Source organism: Chaetura pelagica, unplaced genomic scaffold (genome assembly GCF_000747805.2).
Source record: "Chaetura pelagica isolate M959 unplaced genomic scaffold, ChaPel_1.0 scaffold48, whole genome shotgun sequence".
Classification (NCBI taxonomy): Eukaryota; Metazoa; Chordata; class Aves; order Apodiformes; family Apodidae; genus Chaetura; species Chaetura pelagica.
Window position 1 is genome coordinate 1,536,033 of NW_009954241.1, and position 20,655 is coordinate 1,556,687.

General features: G+C 42.8%; 1 protein-coding gene across 1 annotated transcript in view; it reads left to right on the top strand.

Annotated features, from left to right (window-relative positions):
• The first annotated feature begins 1,443 nt into the window (after window positions 1-1,443).
• Window positions 1,444-20,655, top strand: part of PSMC1 (proteasome (prosome, macropain) 26S subunit, ATPase, 1) — a 44,724-nt gene continuing 25,512 nt past the window's right edge. The window contains exons 1-2 of the mRNA XM_010003746.1: window positions 1,444-1,495; window positions 2,628-2,788. Of these exons, the coding sequence (XP_010002048.1) occupies window positions 1,444-1,495; window positions 2,628-2,788 (213 nt within the window). The remainder of the gene's footprint in view (window positions 1,496-2,627; window positions 2,789-20,655) is intronic.

Sequence of the window (20,655 nt, forward strand, 5' to 3'; positions counted from 1 at the left end):
TTAATGTCCATGGTACTGCTGTGATCATTGTTGAGCCTGAGTCTACACAGTGGGACAACAGCTTTCCCTAGTATGTTCTACAGTTCAGATTGCCCCTTCCCTCACACAAAGGTTTGCTGGAGGCTTGTTGAAAAGCAGCTCAGATCACTCTTCACTTATGCCACCACTTGCTTTTGAAGGAAACATGGGGGTAACTGTGGGTCTCAAACCCTGTCTCTGGATGTGCCACTGATGGATGGCCAGGGACAGCTGAGGGACCAGAGCTGCACCACAGGTTGCAGAACAGCTCAGTCCTGTAGCCTGTGCTCGGCATGTTCTAGTACAATTGTGCAGAGGAAAGGCAATAAGTAATGTCACAGCTGAGACATTACTCCACTGCTTTTTTTTTTTTTTTTTTTTTCCCCCTCCAAGAAACAGTTTGTTCTAAGGCGAGGGAAAGGCTGTGGGTATTGTCTATCTGGACCTCCAAAAAGCATTTGACACAGTTGCCTGTAGAACTCTCTTAAAAACACTGGCTGCTCATGGCCTGGATGAGCACATGATCTGTTGGATCAAGCACTGGCTGGACAGTCAGGCCCAAAGAGTGATGGTTAATGGAGTCAAATCCAGCTGGTGGCCAACCACAAGTGGTGTTCCTCAGGGCTCAGTGTTGGGACTGTTTCTGTTTAACATCTTTATTGACGATCTTGATAAGGACATAGGGTGTATTATCAGTAAGTTTGCAGATGACACCAAGTTAGGCAGGAGTGTTGATCTGCATGAGGATGGGGAGGCTCTACAGAGAGACTTGGATAGATTGGATCATTGGGCTAATGTTAATGGTCTGGGCTTCAACAAGGCCAAGTGCTGGGTCTTACACTTGGGCCACAACAACCCCAGGCAATGCTACAGGCTGGGGAAGTGTGGCTGCAAAGTGTCTGGCAGAAAAGGACCTGGGGGTTCTAACTGACAAGCGACTGAATATGAGCCAGCAGTGTGCCCAGGTGGCCAAGAAAGCCAATGGCATCCTGGCTTGTATTAGAAATAGTGTGACCAGCAGAAGCAGAGAGGTGATTGTCCCCCTGTACTCAGCACTGGTGAGGCCACACCTGGAGTATTGTGTCCAGTTTTGGGCACCTCAATTCAAGAGAGATATCGAGGTGCTGGAGTGAGTAAAGAGGAGGGCAACGAAGCTGGTGAAGGGCCTAGAGAATAAATCTTATGAAGAACGTTTGAAGGAGCTGGGAATGTTTAGTTTGAGGAAGAGGAGGCTTAGGGGAGACTGAAAAAAACCCAAAAACAAACCAAAAAACCCAGTCCATTTTCATCTTGACTGTCGTGCACTGTCTGGCATGATGGACTAATGATGAAGCAGGCCTGATAAGTACTATGGTGATCCGTGACCTATTATATCTCCTTTTTGGAGTGTATTTAGCTTGTCAGGATCTGCTGAGAGGTCCGCACATGGCGCTTGCCTCTCTCAGAGGATCAGTGAGCTTCGGCACTGACTTTTCGAGTAACTTGCTCAGTGCTTACCAATATTTCCAATAACGGCAGCCAATCCCCAATTAGAATTTACAAATGCATGGTTTATTGTGGGGAAAAACAAAGCAATTTGGGGCAGGAGGTTCAAAAAGGGTAATTAATGCACATATGAGCTGTGAAATATGTTTTAAGCACCAAATAACAAGAACTTATATCTTAATACTTATATATATAGCTACACCTTATTTACACACCTTATTTAATTATTTATGAGGCTAGAAGGAGGAGGGATATGCCCGACGCTTGTCCCTTGTAGGGTCGCGGTTTGAGTGCACGTAAGACAGGATTATGCCTTCCCCTGCAACATGGTTAGGACCAGGGGTGGTAGGAATTAGTCTCACCACACTTATTCAGCAGCAGGCAGGTTCCTGAGGGTGGTAGCTGCAGGCAATGCAGGCAGGCTGGCAGGAAAAGCTGCGGCCACGGGACGGGACAAGCTGGGTCAAGCCGGGTCTGGTTGGAGTGAACTGGAACCAGCCGAGAGCGAGACTAGGTGAGCCGGGACTCGGGCTGCAGCCGGGGACCTCAGGCTGGCAGGCACTCCAAGGCGCAGGTCACCCCCCCAAAGCAAGTGGCAAAAGGGGTGGTAGCAGCGGCAGCACGTGGCTTCGGCAAGCGGTGGCAGCAAGCGGTGGCAGCGGTGGCAGCAGTACCAGCGGCTCTGCAGAAGCGCGCCGGAAAACGAAGGAGGGGAACAGCGCGCCGCGCTGTCTCTATAGGTTTCCTTTGCTCCCGATTGGCCGGTTTCGTATTTCCGGGCTTTTCAGCCAATCAGACGGGACCTTGTCCCGCCCTTGCAGCCGTTCTTCCAGCCACGGCTCCTCTCCCGCAGCAGCTGCCCCCTCGGGGCATCCGAGAAGGCAGCCAGGAGAGGGTTCAGCGCCACGTGGAGCAGCCAACTTTAAGTCAGTTATGTCTGCTGACCTAAAGGGCATTTCATGTTGGTGTGAGGAAATACCTGGTCCTTCACAAGTACTTACCAAGCTGAATAGGACAAATGCATGTAAACATCAGCATGAATCTGTTTTTTCTTCATTCTTTGGCTGTCAGTACCTTTGAATTCAATATTACTTTCTTTTCCTCCCCCTGTTCCACATTTTCAGTGCAATCAATACCAACCAACAAGGAATGTGTTGTGATCTACATTGAGCAGATGTTTGACCTTAATAGCTTTGAATATGTGACTCCAGCTTGTCATTACTCAACATTACCGTTCATCCATATCAATGTCAACAAGACTAGAGGAGCTTCTGAGAAGCTACAGGTATTGAAGATCCATGCTCTGCTGCTTTACTCCTTTTGGTATGTTTAAATCCCAAATTTAGGATCCTGCTTTCCAGACATTGAATCTTCATCAATACCTTTAGAGCTGGACTTGAAAGATTATCCAACAATTAGATCTTCAGACAAGGCCAGTGAACTAGGATGATAATAGAAGAGGCTACGCAATGGTTTTGTACTTTCATTTGGTTGCATTATAATTTGGCTCCTTATAGAGACCAACCTCTTCTGTTGGGATTTTTTTTTTTCTGTTCTTTGAGTTCTAAGAATGTCAGTCATGAGATTAAATAGTCTGCCATGCTTTTTCCAATTAAGATTGACTGATTTCTCTAAATGCTTATTAGTATAGGCCAACTGAAGTAGTAAGGTGGTTTTTTGACAGGTTTTTTGACAGGTTTTCTTCAGTTTGTAGGTTTTCTACTTTGTCTGGTTATTCTAACAATGTCTAAAAGCCTTGTTCTTACTATAAGGGGTAGCCAAGTAGCCTAAGTTAACTTTTGACAATGGATTTGTTTTTACCAAGAGCAGCTGGGTGGAGAATTGTCCTTCGAGTCAAGCTTCATGGACCTTCTTGCTAAACTTGTCCACTTTTTTACTTTAAAGACTCCCACAATTTACTGATTCCTTCCTGTTACTTTCTGTTTGACTCAGAGATTTTCATAGCATGCCAGTGCCAGTGTGGTAATTTAAAACGACTTGTTGCTGATGAAAATAAATGTAAGTGGTCTCATTTACCCCTCTTGACCATTATTTTTGATCTGAGTGTCAGAAGCTGTGCTCAGAGGAAGTCTGCATATACAGATTGATGGAAATCTGTGGACACTCATAGAAATTTGCTACTTGGTACACTGGCAGAGTCCTCTGCAGTTATGGCACTCTCTCTCTCCCCTGCATAAGGCAGATGTAGCACCCTTATGAATTCATTATCTGATACACAGGAGCAGAATGAATCTCCATATACCTTCCTGTACTGCAGCCTTCTGCTTCTGAATTAAAATATTTGATTGAAAAGGAGCTGATTGAAGGTTCCATTTCTCCCTGATTGTTACACCAGGGTTCTTCTAGCCTGTTTAAATGGAATTTGTGATGAGACAGGTGACCTCAAAAAGAGCAAGGAATTATTTTTCTCCTTTTCATTCTTTATTTGCAGAAAGTATCAAATACTTCATTCTGTCTTCTCTGGGAACAGCTACAGGAGAAAATTATATAGAGTAATGTCATTTTACCTCAAGTCTTTTCCATTAGACAGAAGTCTGGTATTTTTTCTCTGGAGTTGTCAGTTTAACAGGTGAGGATGTCTCTGCAGTTTTGGAGTGCACATCTTTGCAAGCCTATAAGGGCACAGTTGAAAACCATGGATCATTTTTTCAATTTATTTTTTTTTTCATCCAAAAGGAAGTAACTAAAAGTAGCAACACTGAGGAGATCTGGACTATGTTCAGATAGGAACTGGCAGGCATGAGTGCAGTAGGGAAAACAGCAGAGGAAAGATCTGTCAGTCTGGGTTTTACTGTGAGGCGATAAACTGAGCACAAGGTGCCCAGGGATTCTGCCCATGCAATTGCCTTGTGTACAGGCAATCTGCTAATGCTTTTAAGGGTTGTGTTTTCATTGCCATTGTTGTCCAGACAGCTAATTTAAGAACTAGCAATGGCTTTATTTTCCACACTTCTGTCAAATCTAGAGCAAAACCATCAACTTGTTCCTAGTTGTTGAAGTAACTTGAAATTATGCCAGGGGATTTTCTAAGATTCCTGCAGAAGATAATCCAGTTTAGTTTGTTTGAATTAACTTCTCCAAGGCTTCTCCTTTATTTTGCAAATGTTTCCCTTATCATTGTGCTTTTCCTGGGATAGTAGCCAAATGTTAAGAGAACAATAATATTCAATAGATTAAATGGCAGCACTAAGGAGGCAATGCTTTTTTTAGTATTGTATCTGTAGCCATCTAGGAAATGAGGCTGAACTGTAATTCCCCATGTAAGCTCATAGCCCAGATTGCACAAGAAATGATTGACATACATCTCAAAGGCATATTCAACTAAACTTCCTTTGAAAACTGCATGATTTATCTCTTTTGTGTATGCGTGTGCCTTATATTAGTTCTAAACAAATCTTTTTATGTTTGCCTTGTGTAATAATTTTTCATGTGTTCACTGTTTTTACTGCTGTGTAGCTGTCATCCCAGCTTTCAGAATTGTTTGCTTCTTAATGACTTGGTGGCAGAAAAGTTTTATGGTAAAGTAAAAATACTTAAAATTCCTTATTTCACGTCCTGGAGATATCTGAAGCTTCTGTAGTAGGAAAAGGGATGACAACTTCATTGAACTGTAAGCATTGTAAGAAACTCATGTCCACTTAGCACTGTGTAACATGATCATGTGATATGAACATTTGTAACATGTAACAGAGCATGGTCATCTGAAATTTCTCAGTGACAGTGAACAAAAATCTGATCATCTCACTTCAGAAGTATTTACCTTTTGTTCAAGCAAAAGGAGGTAGCTTTGCTCCAGCTTCAGCAGTGTAGGGCAAAGTTGAGCAATTCCATTTGCAGCAAAAATATAAGAGCAAGACAAATATACTTTTTAATATTAAAATAATACCTCTATCTGGCCATTAAGCATGTAATCAGACACTTACTGTATTGGCACAATTATCCCCAAAGCAGCTCTGCTTTAAGCGCACATTTTGTTAAAATAGCTTTGATCTATAATAGCTCTAATATTCTGAGAACATGTCACAAAGCTGCAAGGTAATTTGTAGGTATTCTGCTTCTTGAGAATTCAGTTCAGCCACCTTACTAGCACTTGCTTTAATAAAGCTCGACAGTGCAGGTGGTTCCCTGGTGTATTTAAGACCTTGATGAATCTCTTCTGAGAACATTGGCTTCTAGTCCACTTTACCTCACTCTTCTCAGGGAGGAGAATTAAATGTAACCACGTGCAGTAATGGGTTGTACCCATACTTGAATGAAGTGTGTATTAAATGCTTTGCATTTACATCATACTCACTGGTGTTTCTCTGGAATGGTCTATGCTCGTATTTGGTTAGAAATCATTCAACCCAACAAACTGACCCATCTGAGAGAAGCAGATATTAGATCAAACTCCAGCTCTCCAGCAGACATTCCAAACATGGACTATGGGGTGGGACACTGGACACTGGTTCTGTTGAGTTGCAGGGAGAGAAGAAGAAAATCCTTCTCAGACACTGAAAGGACTCAAAATAGTCAAGTGGCTTTGTGCTAATCATTAGGCTAGTGCAAATGTTGTAGGGCCTAGTTAAACATCTTTAGGCCTTGCCAGGTCATCTGTTCTGAATGCAAAACAAGTGAAATTCAAAACTGCATTTATTAATGAAGTGCCTTGGGGCCAATGAGCTACAGAAATAGGTTTTTTCTCCAGCAGTCTGCACTATCTTTGCTTATCAAGGTAAGACCCTGCAATTTCTGTACACCAAGTATAGCAGCTATATCTCTTTCTGACAAGAGTCAGAAATCTCATCAATCTCAATTGGCTCAATGGAATATTTGGTTGGCAAATATTATCTGAATCTAGAGAAAAAGACACAACAGTATTTGGAGCCTTCAGAGAGAAGCCTGGCTCTAACAATTACAAAAAGGGGCCCACAAGGAGAGGAAGATGATTCCCGTCTCTCACTAAATCACTCATTTGTGTTCTGTGCTCCTCAGATAAACACTTCAGAAGGAAACTGGCTTTCCACTTCCTCTTGCTTATGGATGTCCCAGTAAGGAACTGGATTCTTCAAATATGCCATCATACAGAGGTGCTGAAGTATAGTGGTGAGTTCTACCCACCAGAGGCTACTCTGCCTATGGTTAACATGGGCTTCTTCCAATTGCAAGTTTGAAGATCTGTTTTACTGAACAATAGCATTTCTTCTCTGATGTCACTCAGTGACACATTTTTCTCCTAAAGGTGTTGAAACACCAGCCCTGTCTCTTTCAGTTCCATTTTGATTGAATAGATAGGTGTGCTAGCTTCTCTCCTTCAAGTGCTCTACACTTGTGCCAACATGTCATAATGGATGTGGAAACACTTCTGCAGCACTGGGGCTTACTGAGACATTTTTGAGCTAAGGATTATGCAGAACTAAACAAACCTTCCCTGGCCTTGCCAGCTATGGACTAGATCTGCAAAACCACTTTAGTTGAGCTCTGTTTTCACCAGGTAACTGCCAATCCTTTCTTTATCCCTCCCTGTATGGGCCTGGAAGTCATTATGCCAGACTTAGGTGTGGTACACTGCCCTCATTTGCCATATGCAGCCTTCAGCTTCATTGCCTGTTTGGACACTTCAGCAGCTGTGTTTGTGCTCTCCCTGCACAGGTCCATCCAGTGGGAATGCTCCTCCTGAGCTTGCCTCTGCTCAGAGCCAGCTCCTGGTATCATGATGATATTTTGTTTGGTACTTCACTTTTTTCCTTATCTTCTCAGATAATGGAAGTTTAACATAACAGTACACTGATAAGAAAAAAAAATACCCGTTTTAATTGTCTCAGTCATAAAATTTAGGTTTTGGGCAAATGGTGACAACTAAGCAATAAAAAGCCCCTCATATTGCTAGCCCAGATAGTGGTCTTACAGCTCCTATGGTTGCAGTATATGCTCATGTTGCAAGAGAGGTAGCTTCAAGCTGCACTTGCAGCAGAGCATTCAAGCTAGCTTCTTCCTTCTCCCAAAGATTACCTTGCTGATAGTCCAATTTTCAAATATATAGACACTTATTCCACAGGAACAGGGTCTGACTACCTGGTATTTCACCTGCTACATTACATAAGGGGTCAAGTTATTGCATTGTAACTGTTTAAATATTCTATGCAAATGTTCATATGAAATACAGCCGTAATAAAAGAGAAGGAGGAAAAGACCTGCCTTAGAGTAGCCTGTCATCTGGTAACTAGATCATACTCCAGCAGGTAGGATATCTCAGGCCTCTGATTCTTCAGAATCATCACATCTTCCTGAATTGTTGCTCAGCTAGTTATTGAAAGGTGAAAAAACTGATTTACACTTTGTGCTTTGTCTTTTATTTCATTCACCTGCTGGACATGATAGAATCACCAATCAAGAGCTGCAATTCACTGAGTCTGAGGTATGCAAGCAATTCTGTCATTGCAGCTGCTGTAGTGATCCCCCTGGCCCTCAGTCCAGTCAGTTTGAATAACAATTTCAGTATAAACATTGTGGCATGCCCTAGATGTAAGAGTTAATAGAGAAGTTTTTTGGAAGGCGTCTGCAGGTTAGTGCTGGTGCCTGTCATAGCCTTGCTTCTGTTTTTACACAATTAAGCTCTATCAAGGCATCCTGGACATGATGATCCCATCCAACATACGTATGTCTGGCTCAACAATCTCTTGTCATGTTGAGCTGTCTTTTAAGAAAATGCCTTTCAGAATCAGTATTTAAAAGAAAGTCTAGATTTGTGTAGGGATGATGTTATCACAATGTAATAATTTTATTTTGCTATATCTAAATTCCAAATTACAATGCCTCAAGGGGTAGAAGTACTTTAGATTTTGTGGTAATTAGCTGCAGCATGACAGAGCCCAGGGACATCAGGAGCAACAGAAAAGCAGCAAGAATAATGCATGAACAGAGATGCTTTGCAGGATTTAGCAATCACTAGTAATTGTTAGCATGGATGTTAGTCATTAGCAACATCATTTGGCAGCTGAATTCTAGACGCATATAAGAATTGTGCTGAGGGCAGATTCAGACTACATCTAAAGAAGAAATTTTTTATGCTGAAGGTGCTGAAAAACTGGTAGAGGTTGTCCAGAGAGGTTAGAGATGCCCCAGCCCTGGAAATATTCAAGGTCAGGTTGGACTGGGCTCTAAGCAACATGATCTAGTTGAAAATGTCCTTGCTTATGGCAGGGAGGTTGGACTAGATGGCCTTTAGGTTCCCTTCCAAGCTAAACCGTTCTATGATTTTTTTCTTCTTTAAATTATTTTATTATTAATTTATTTTCCCCAGAAGTGCTGTTCAACTATTTCTATTTGAACCATTTTGAAGCATTTGAAGTAAAGAGGTGGTAGGGAGCATTCTGAGGCAAAAATGTCAAAACCATAAATCATCTTACTCCTTGTCTCATTCCACACACCCACCCTCCAAAAAAAAATCCCACAATAAACAACAACTTACATTTCTCTTTATGGGGAGGAAATAATATAATGCTGGATCAGATGAATGGTGAATTCAAATCTGTGTCTGGCAGCAACCAGTGCAAGATGCTTTAGAGAAGACTGCCTGAGTTCTATTAATGTATAACTATGAAATAATCTGCTTGTCTGGGAAATTTCTATTTAATGTCTTTCACTTAGAATGTAGCTTATGTCCAGAACCAGTACTGTTTATATTGCTTAGAAAGTTGTCATGTCTAATATTGAATGGTCTTGTTCAGATGTCTGTTAATGTCTTACTTTGGTCTGTGTAAAAGAAAACATGCACTGGAGTTTCATGGGTGGAGTGTAACACCTACCCAGAGTGCATAAGAGAAAATCAGTGGAGAATAAGGCCAGTGCTACTAGAACTGAGATGTTTCTGTGGAAACGTTTCCTGATCAAAACTCTCCAAGGCCCGAAGCACTGAACCATCTTCACCATCTTCATTCTCATAATTTGATATTCCAGAAAAGTCTCACTGATTTGCCTATTTCCTCGTCCTTCCAAATTTACAGGGAAAACATGTTTTTCATTTCTAATAAATTATTTTCCATTACACCTATGTAAACATTTGTATCCCTTCAGGTGCACACTTTGCAAAGTTGGTAGAACAGTACTATTTTTTCTTGCAAGACAAGATGACATATGACGCTACTTCAATAAGATTATAACAGCACTAGTCAAAAGAACGGAGACATTTTGTTGTCTTCTGATAAAGCATCCTTCATATGAAAAATTGCCTAAGTTTTATGAACTCTGACTAAATTACTAATAATTTCATTTTAAGGTGCCTGACTGTACTGTGGATTTCAATTACTGCTTTCCAGCTTCTCATGGAATAATAGATGCACATCCTTCAGCCAAAGGATGAAACCATTAGATTCAAGTGTAAGGGGAAGCAGCAATATACTGATTTATGTAATCTTGCAAGTGGCTAGGGAAAGCTAGAACTTGATTTTGATGTTTATATATTTCTCCTTGGTTTGTTTCCCTGGGGACAGTTGCCACCACAGAGTTTTAGAGGGTAAACAAGCATCCTCCTCCGTGGCTGTGGAGAGGGCTTTCAGTGCACTGCTGAGCTGCCCAGTGCCCCATGCAATCTGAGACTGTTGGGACTTGAACCTGCAAAATGTTCAGCTTAAAAACTCTTCTTTGCATTACAAAGCTGTATGTAAAGCCATACACTGAGCAGCAGTAGGACATTGCTCAACACATACTGAAAGGGCACAGAAGGCTCATCCAGAGATGTGAGAGTGTTTATTGTTCATATGTAATGGGCTACAGAACAAAAGTCAAGGTCTTTTTGTCCTTCCCAGTGTTACTCTGGAATATTAAAAAATCCAAATAGGTAGATTCTAAGCACTGTCAGGCACAAAATGTGTACACATATACACACTGCATGGGTAATTTAGGGGCTAAGAGGCTGATGCTGTAGTTTGAGATACTCCAAGATATTTGCTTTGGAAATTGTGCCTGGCACAGACACTCATGATGTTGGTGTGCTCCAAGCAGTCTTGGCTTCTAACAAGTTCTCTCAACTTTGGCTCTTCTTCTGAAAAGTTCTTGGTAAAAATACTTGTAGTTTAATACTGCATTATTTGTTCTGTGCTCTTCAGTCTCTTTATATTACTGCCCTAACTCCACACACAATTACAAGTTTTGCTTATGGGTAATGAAATTGGCAGATGACTAATGTAAAGGCAAACAAGGAGAATATAAGCTCACGTGACAGTTTCTGGGAAAGACATCCTGTTATATGTCTGAGCCCCAGCAAATATATCATCAGTGCTTACCACTTCAGTTTTCCATTTTTAACATGAGGGAAGGGGGAGATTTTAGCATTTGCTCATTAAAATTTAATCCCATGTTTGCAGTATGTCATAATTTACTGTAAGCAAAACAATGAGTAAGAGGTGTTAATGAGCATCACTAGTGTTACAGGCTGCTCTTCTGGACTCCAACTCCTGAAGTTTACACCAGGGTTTCTTTGCTATGCACCATCACAAACAGGAGCACTCTGATGTTCTTCTGCACACTATTAATGTTACATGCACAACTCCTTGTGCAGTATAAACTTGGCACTTCAAAAGTGTACTAGGGTACTGTCAGATAATCTTATCTAATGTAAAGACATTTGGCTTGGTTCCAAACCCCTAAGTTTAAGGAACTTAGTAAAATACGTTTTTGAAGCTGGATAGGGAAAAAATAGATTGAAATTTATTCCATTTTCACAGTAAGCTGCTGAGAGGTTTTGCAATCGTTGATCTGACCTAGTTATTAATTTAATTATCAAAATCACTCCTGATATCTGAAGAACACATTTTTTTTGTATTCCAAGAGAAGTATAAAATAATGGTTTTAAAATTATTTCTGCAGTGCAGGTCTGCTGTGTGTGAACAGCAGCTACCTTTGCTCTCAGTAAGACAGAAAGCCTCAAGATGCTGTTTGCAGAGAACTAGGGATGAGGGAGCCACAGTCTGACTCCTCTCAATGCGCCTGACCTCAGCTCCTGGCTGCTTCTGCCATGCATTATTCAGAAGCATCCCATGACATCTGTGGCACTCTTCCCAGAGAAGGGAGTGTTAACTCTGGTCTGTTCACTGGTCAAAAAGTGGAACTATACCAAGCCGCTTTTCCTGCAAGAGTCACTGACACAGTTTGAGTCAGGTCTGATTCACCCTTAAGCAAACTCACCTGGGCCACATTTCCCTGTATTGCTTTTGAAAATATTGTGGAAAGATGGTATCACAGTTTTGGTGTCTACCTCTTCTCCCTCTTGTAGGAAGGGATTACACTAATTTGCCATCAGCTGTTGTTGACATGTCCATGTAGGTATACTTCACCTGCTTGGAGCTGGGGAGTGAGCCTGCTCTTTGTTTTTATAAATATTTATAGATAGTTTGCAGAGATAGGACTCTGACCAGGGCTATTGAACACTTCCAAAACTCATATAAAATTAAAAATTGTAGCCTAATGCACCTGAAAAAGGAGGTAGGATCATAATCAGACAACCTACAATTTCTAGAACCCTCCAGAAACCCTCCAGCTGTGTTGGGCGCTTTGTGACTCAGAAAGACGTGGATGGGAAAGACTTTCAGAGAACCCTGGGGCCACCTTTGTCCAGCTGCAGATGATGCTCACAATTATTTCCTTTTGAGCCTACTAAGTGAAGTATTCACCCTGCTAGATGTGAATAAACAGGACAGACTGGTGGTTTTTACACTAGGAGGTATTTTTATTTTAGTTGAGAAGCTGTTAATTTAAGGAAGGCAAGTAGGCAGGTCCAGAGGCAGAAAATCACTGTAGTTGGCTAGCTATCCAATAAAATAATTTTCCCCTGTGGTAATTCTAATATGCTTGAGCTAGGATATTATATATATATGTATACTGCTACCCTAGGAACTAGTGAAAGAACCTAATTTAAGGAAGAGCACACCCTTTCCCTGCTGGCCAATTGTACTAGTTCTTCCTGCAAGGGGGCCAGAAAACAGTTTTTCACTTTTTGTTAGCAGTAGTCAGGCTTCTATGGGGCTGTGTGCCTGAATTGGATTCATAGAATCATAGAATCATAGAATCTTAGGGGCTGGAAGGGACCTCGAGAGATCATCTAGTCCAACCCCCCTGCCAGAGCAGGGTCACCTAGAGTACATCACACAGGAACTCATCCAGGTGGGTTTTGAATGTCTCCAGTGAGGGAGACTCCACAACCTCCCTGGGCAGTCTGTTCCAGTGCTCTGTCACTCTTACAGTAAAAAATTTTTTTCGGATATTCACCTTGAACCTCCTATGCTCCAATTTACACCCATTACCCCTTGTCCTATCACTGGTCATCACTGAGAAAAGCCTAACTCCATCCCCCTGACACTCACCCCTTACATATTTGTAAACATTGATGAGGTCACCCCTCAGTCTCCTTTTCTCCAAGCTAAAGAGACCCAGCTCCCTCAGCCTTTCCTCATAAGGGAGATGTTCCACTCCCCTAATCATCTTCGTAGCTCTGCGCTGGACTCTCTCGAGCAGTTCCCTGTCCTTTTTGAACTGAGGGGCCCAGAACTGGACACAATACTCCAGATGTGGCCTCACCAATGCAGAATAGAGGGGGAGGAGAACCTCTCTTGACCTACTAACCACACCCTTTCTAATACACCCCAGGATGCCATTGGCCTTCTTGGCCACAAGGGCACATTGCTGGCTCATGGTCATCCTCCTGTCTACCAGGACCCCCAGGTCTCTTTCACCTACACTACTCTCCAGCAGTTCAGCCCCCAACCTGTACTGGGACATGGTGTTGTTCTTCCCCAAATGTAAAACTCTGCACTTCCCCTTGTTGAATTTCATCATGTTTCTCCCCGCCCAACTCTCCAACCTATCTAAGTCTCTCTGAATGGCAGCACAGCCTTCTGGTGTGTCAGCCACTCCTCCCAGCTTAGTGTCATCAGCAAACTTGCTGAGGGTACATTCTATACCCTCATCCAGGTCGTTGATGAAGATGTTGAACAACACCGGTCCCAGCACCGACCCTTGTGGGACTCCACTAGTAACACACCTCCAACCAGATTCTACCCCATTGACTACAACTCTCTGACTCCTTCCTTTCAACCAGTTCCTAATCCACCTCACTTCCTGGTCACCAAACCCATACCTGATCAACTTATCCACAAGGATGCTGTGGGAGACGGTGTCAAATGCTTTACTGAAATCAAGATAAACCACATCTACCGCTCTACCATCATCTATCCACCTAGTAATTTCCTCATAGAAGGCTATGAGGTTAGTCAAACATGATTTACCCTTGATAAAACCATGCTGACTGCTCTTGATGACCCCCATGTCCTTGATGTGCCTGGAGATAGTGACAAGAACAAGTTGTTCCATCACCTTTCCAGGGATGGAGGTGAGGCTGACCGGTCTATAGTTACCCGGGTCCTCCTTCTTGCCCTTCTTGTAGACTGGAGTGACATTTGCTATCCTCCAGTCCTCAGGCACCTCACCTGTTGCCCATGATTTACTGAAGATGATGGAGAGTGGCCTAGCAATGACCTCCGCCAGCTCCCTCAGCACCCTTGGGTGCATTCCATCTGGACCCATTGATTTATGGATGTCCAGATTACTCAACTGATCCCTAACCCAATCTTCATCTACCATGTCAAACTCTTCCTCTATCTTGACCTCTTCTGGGGCTATATGAATCTGGGGCTCATAGGGAGACCCTGCAGGAGTGAAGACAGAGGCAAAGAAGGCATTCAGCACCTCTGCCTTCTTTATATCCTCTGTCACCAGGGCTCCCACCTCATTCCTCAATGGGCCAATATTGCCTCTATTGCTAGTTTTGCTAGCTATGTACTTGAAAAAGCCCTTTCTATTATCCTTAACCTGACTTGCAAGGTTAAGTTCCAAGGAGGCCTTAGCTTTCCTAATTGCCTCCCTACATCCTCTGACAACAGTCCTATATTCCTCCCAAGTGACCAGCCCCTCCTTCCATGATCTATAGATTTTCCTTTTCCACTTAAGTTTGCCCAGTAGTTCCTTCTTTAACCATGCAGGTCTCCTAGCACCCTTACTAGATTTCCTAACCATTGGGACACTCTGATCCTGTGCTTGCAAGAAGTGGTCCTTGAATGTTGACCAGCTATCTTGAGCTCCTTTATTTTCTAGCACCCTTTCTAGATTATGAATTTCTAGATTTCTAGATTATGAATAAAACACTATAAAAAGTTGTAGAACAGGAAAAAAAAATAATAGTTTTTCCTCCCTGAATGAAGGTGTTAGGAAATCATCCAAAATCAGGGTTATTTTCTGCTCTATTTTATCACCCTGCACAAATTTCCATGATGAAATAAATTTTTAAAAAATGTGCAGGAAAGAAATGAGTGTGTGACAAACAAGTCTCGTGGCACTAAGCAGGCAAGTAAGTGGGTGCCCAATTCTGTAAAACATGTATGCAATGATTGATACAACTCAGCAGCTGTTTACATCAGTAGTTACTTATGCTATAAAATTTATGCTACTCTTAGGACCCAGATCCTGCTGTTCAGTCATCCTATTGATTTTTTTTTCTTTTGTGACATTGATTCTGGAGGCTGAAATGGTGTATGTTGCTCTGTGAGCAGGGTAAAGCCTCACAACAGTTTTCTTGAGAAATGTGGACAGAAAAAAATGCAAATGTCAGCTCGCAAACTCTCCTCAGCATCCATAGCCCTGATGCCAATTTGTCAGCCCTGTCTTAAAAGTTAGATTTGGTGGGGTCAGGAAGCTGCACAGGAGCAGCTCCAAATTCAGATTCTGGCCCCTGTGGGGCTAACACTCCAGTGTAGCCATTGCAGCAGCTGGTGGGGAAAGCAGAAATCATGAGGAACAGCAGGCAATGCCTCAGGAGTGTTTAGCAGTTTTGGTGCGGATGTTCCTTAATTCTTTATAGCTTGTGTCAAGTATACTCCCATAGGATGTAAAAAATCTGCAGGGAGACTGCCCTTAGCCTTGCCCCAAAAAGATGGCACTACCTTTTCCAAAACCTGTGGCATTTTGAGATTGTAATGCTCTTGTCACGTTGGATGAAGGTTGTGCAAGTGGTGTGGATTGGAGAACACTCAGTGTATCACCAGCTTGCATGCTTGAAGAAGCTGGATGCCACTCAGACCTTGGTTGATGTCCACATGCCCATAGGCTGTATGTTTACTGGGTCTGTTTTATACGTCCTCAAGAGCTGGGTAGAAACACAACATTCATTTTGAGAATCTCTATTTTTTATATAGTTGTCTAAAACTAAGATTAACTGTGCTCTGTGAATCTACTCTGAAGTTCCTAATTTGCTTTTGCAGTTCTTTTTAATGGTTTTGAGGCTCTCTAAGGATAACTTAAAAAAAATACCTTAATTTTGGAATATCTCAGTTACTCACTGTATCTGACAATGTTTGTAACTACTAGAACAACTTTATTGCTCACATCTATTGTGTCATGAATCTTGTCTGCTGTTCATGCATTTTACAGTCTAGTGAAATGATTCTGCCTCTCAACAACACAGTTTGGAGAGCAGACTACCATCAAGATAATCAGAAATCAATCCTGGGTTCTTCCACAACCTACTCACTGATTTTGGGTCTCTGAGGCTGTGAGGAAAGCACCATGCATGCTCCTCCTTGCAGCTCCCAGCCATGCTGCTTCATTATAAGATGCCTCACACACAGTCTTAATTCATCATCTTGATACCATAGATGAAGAAAATGACACACAGAGACACCTCTGCCTCTGCCCCATTCTCAGTGATGTCAAGGGACTAGAGAGGGCACATTATTTATGTTGTATTACCAATAAACCCTGACAGGCCCTGTTGCATCAGGGAACAGCTAGTATAGACATTACCTCTTTTACCTCATCACAAAATGGCTGGGACTGGCTGAGACATTTGTGCTGTCAATAGAGGACTAAACCTCCCAATATCAGCAGCTGGAAGTTGTCAGCTGAAAGATGAATCACCCCCTGCAAAATCTGGCCCTGTCTCTCAGGATTTGGGTCTTGTCAGCCTACCAATTTTTAAACTGGTGATGAGGTGCTCAGATGCCTTGGCAATGGGCAACCTGCCATACAAGCAACTGAAGCAGCTAAATAAATGGTGAGTCAAAGATCCTCAATAAAAATGAAACATAATGGCTTCAAAAAAATTTAACATCCAAATACTTCCTGCAAGCTGGGGGAATTGAAGCATGACATAGAAACAGGAATACGGGATATATCAAGTTCTGAAACAACACAGGTTGTATTGTAGGAAGCTAATTAGGCAACGCAGGTGAAAGCTACATGTGTTTGGCAAGAAGCAAGTCCTCCCCTTCTGAGTAAAGCCTCCGTGACCCCTTGTTTTGTGCAGGCAAATTGTCCTATGGCAATTTGAAAAAGGGGTGGTCTTGTCCTCAGACAAATACACTAAAATGCCCTACACTGGTGACAGCAGTGACCCCATTCCATTCAGTGAGGTGCTTTGACCACTGCCTCTAACAGCTGCAGGACCCTCAGTTTGCAGTTCAGGCACTTCTGCTTGCCCACCCAGGCCCTCCCCTGCAGCAGCCCTCCTGCTGCTCTGGCACCACTCTGCAGGGCACAGCTTCCTCAGCAGGGCACAACAAAAGTGGGGTTGTTTTGCTTCTTACTCTCTTTGCTCACTGTCCTGAGAGGTGAAAGAGTAACAGCAGCAGGAACATGGTCACTTCTGCTGTGGTCTTTGTGTCGAGGAATGAACAGGTGATCTGCACTGAAAGGTGCTGTGTAAGGAGGGAAAAATGTACCACTCTTAGGGGTTCTTCCCTGCACAGCCAGTTCCTTGATGCAGCCTATGTAATGAGCAAGAGCCACAGTCCCTTTTGGCTCTTAGCTGAGGAAGACCTCTGCTAAAATGTACCATGAGGACGAAAATAAGGCAAATAGTCTAAAAAGTATATGAACTTCTGTGTTGTGTGAGAAGGGGAATGGAGGCAGTCTGAGGCATGGGGGGCAGATTTTGTACAGTGAAGAAAAGTGCAGAGAGTCAGGCAGCAGGAGAAGGAGCTGAATTGCCCAGATCAGATGGTGTAGCACTGGTGAAGGGTGTGAGAGCAGCAGGTCGTCCTGTGGGTTCAGGCGAGAAGCCGCAATGCAGCAGCTGTGTTCTGTTTGGGCAGAAAGCTCATCTGAAACAAATGCAAGCATACTTAGGCTTGTGAGAAATGGGGCAACAAGGCTGGTTGGCAGCAGGTACAGTAGGAGAAGGAGACTTTGAGAGAGCTCATTATATTCAGGCCTATTTGATCAGGATGATGGGGGTGGGAGGGAGACACTGGTTAAATATAGAATATTTACAGAACTTACCCAGTGACAGAATGGCTGTTGCATTGATCCAGACCACTGGGCCTGTCTGGGCAATTTCCTACAATACCAATAATACTGGATGTGCTTTAAACAGAAATCTTTCTTTGATTTTTTTTCTGACAAATACACAAATGAGTCACCTGCTGGATCCACTTTATAAGCCTTAGAATCCTCTTCTCAGGGTCTATATTTGGGCATATTTGTAATCGAGTCAAAATTTTGTTGTGACTGAAAGTGTTAATCTTCAATTGTAAAATGATTGTTGTCCAACAAGATGTCTCTAATCAGGCCAATATCCTTGGAACTGACATCTTACTTATGTAGCCAAAACATATTTACCCCATTCACTCTCTCTGAACCTCAATTTTCCACATGTATCATGGGGGAAAGCAGGGAGGTGCATGGCCAGGAGCAGTGGGTATCTGTCTTGCCAAAAATACACACTCCAGCTCATGTAGAGAGTGGCTTGTTGGTTGCCTCTGCAGGAAAGGAAAGCAACCATACTTGCTTTCCAACCTCTGTTACCCTTTGCAATCATTTGCTGTAACTGAGGGATTCCTGGCCCTTCCCTGTCAGAGCAACATTCAGGAGCAAAAATTCCCACCATCTGCTCAAGCCATGTGCAGTAAACAAACTCACAGAAATTATAACAGTAAGTAACTGATTATATCATATAATTTCCATATCTTAAGATCATAGCTAATATTTCCCTTCACCAATTTTAAGCTGTCATGGCTTGTTTGAAAAACAGAAATAATATAATCATTTAATTTCCAAGTAGTCACCAAAGAATATGATAATGATTAATTACAGCTTTGCTGACTGACAAGATAACCTTTACACCTCCTTTGTAGCACACTGTCTGGCTTTGGGTCTGCAGCTTGCTATGAGTTGTGAATAGGCTTCTAGTGAGGCTTGTTGTGCTTGAGGAGTAAAAACAGATGAGTGTCTTCCCACCATACAGTGGATGAATCAGGGTACATGTTTTGGCTATGTGGCTTTTTCATGTTTCTCTGTTGCAAGTTATTTGAGGGCTGTGGTGAAGCTGCAACAGTGTGTTACATTTTTTTGGTTATCTGAGTTCAGATAACCACAGGAGATAAAATCTCCTAGTTCAAGTTAGCTGTTGCATATCCTTACTGAATATGTAGATGAGAGAGACTGAAGAAAGTATTCTTGTGATCAGCCCCACTGGTCTGTGGTTATTAACAGCAGATCCATCTACCACACAGTACTTCAGCCCTGGAGTGACCAACACATACATGCAACTGCATTTTAATTAACTTAGCCAGAGGACAGAATAAGGAGTTTACACCTTCTTCAAGACTTCATGGAGATGAAAATACAAGGTTGGCAAGCTTGCCAGTGCAAAAATTCTGAAGGAACTTAGCTACCTTAGTGAATTCTTAACAGATAAGCAATTGGCTAAATGTTTGATTCTGCTTTACAAGACAATAGATCCAGCCCTGGAGACCTTCAAACCATAGTCAGTCAAAGTGCAAGCAGTTTCAGGACACCACTCAGCAAAATCACTAGAACAACAGCTTGCTGCTAGAAGAAGGGAAGGCCCTTGTCCTCAATCCAAGCACTGGGGAAAAGAATGGTCTACTCCCTAGAGCAGCAGAAATCTCAGCTGGCCCTCACCAGAAGGTCCTATGAGAGCAAGGGCCTCACTGAAGGAGGAAGGTGCAGGATGTACCTTCTGATCCCAGCTAACTTTCAGTCCAGATTAATTTCAAATCCCATGGGTGCTTTACATGGTAATTTCTTGGTATGCAGACCCAAATCAGGATTCAGACTTTCAGTTTTACTCTCATTTTCCCTTGAACCTTGGAAAAATTGGACCTCAGCACTCAAGCTTCACTGCGTTTTGCATTTAGTGGCCTTTGGTTGGGAACTTTCAACATACCTGCCCACACAAATACACCAATGCTCCTGAGTCTTGGGAACTGGGTAGGCTAGGCTCACAAACAGGTGGCATCCTTTCAGTTTTTTACAGGTTGCCACAGTCAGAGGTGGATTTTGAAGGGCATTTGGTGCCTTTTGGCACAGAGGACTTTTCACAGGCTTTGACAGACCTCAGCAAATCTCCTCCACCCTATCTGCATCAGCAGTTGCCGTGGTACACCTCACTTGGATAAAAGGGTGTTGTGGAGGGTACACGCAAAGCAGTTTGTAATGGGTCTCCCTTTTTCCTTTGAACAGAATCTAGCAAAGAAACTATGTATTTTTTCTGAAAAAAAAAAGAGTATTAAGATTGTCAGCCTGAAGAGTAAGAGGGAGCCACTAAAGCACTACAGGGCTCCATTAGCTTCCACTGAAGTGTACAGGAGAGCAAGCAGGCAGACCTGCGGGGTGGCAGTGGGAGGCAGCAACACCAGCTGGCATGTACCTTCAGGTTTGCTCAGATTTCAGCCCAATTATCTGCAGCAAGATTTAAGCATGTGTTCTTGCTATACTGATCTGGGGCCAAGACCCCCAGAACTACATGAATCAGATGAAAGTGCTGCTGTTGACTCTACCACCATCCCCTACCTCCTACAGAGAACATCTCTGTAACCCTTGTAAGACAAACAGGTTTGCTGGAGGTGCACCAGAGCTCTCCTGGGTGGCCTGCGTTGGAAGGGGCAGCTACACTGTTTTCATACATATGTGCTCTTCCAGGTCCTTCCCTGGCACAGCAATCCAGCATTCATTTGCTGAAACACATGCTGAGTCCTGGTGACCTCCTCGCCTGTAAGGATGGCCTTAAATGTTTTGTTTCAGCAAAGCATAATTGTGGGTCCAAAATTATGTCATTCAAATATATAATCCCCTTTTTTCCTG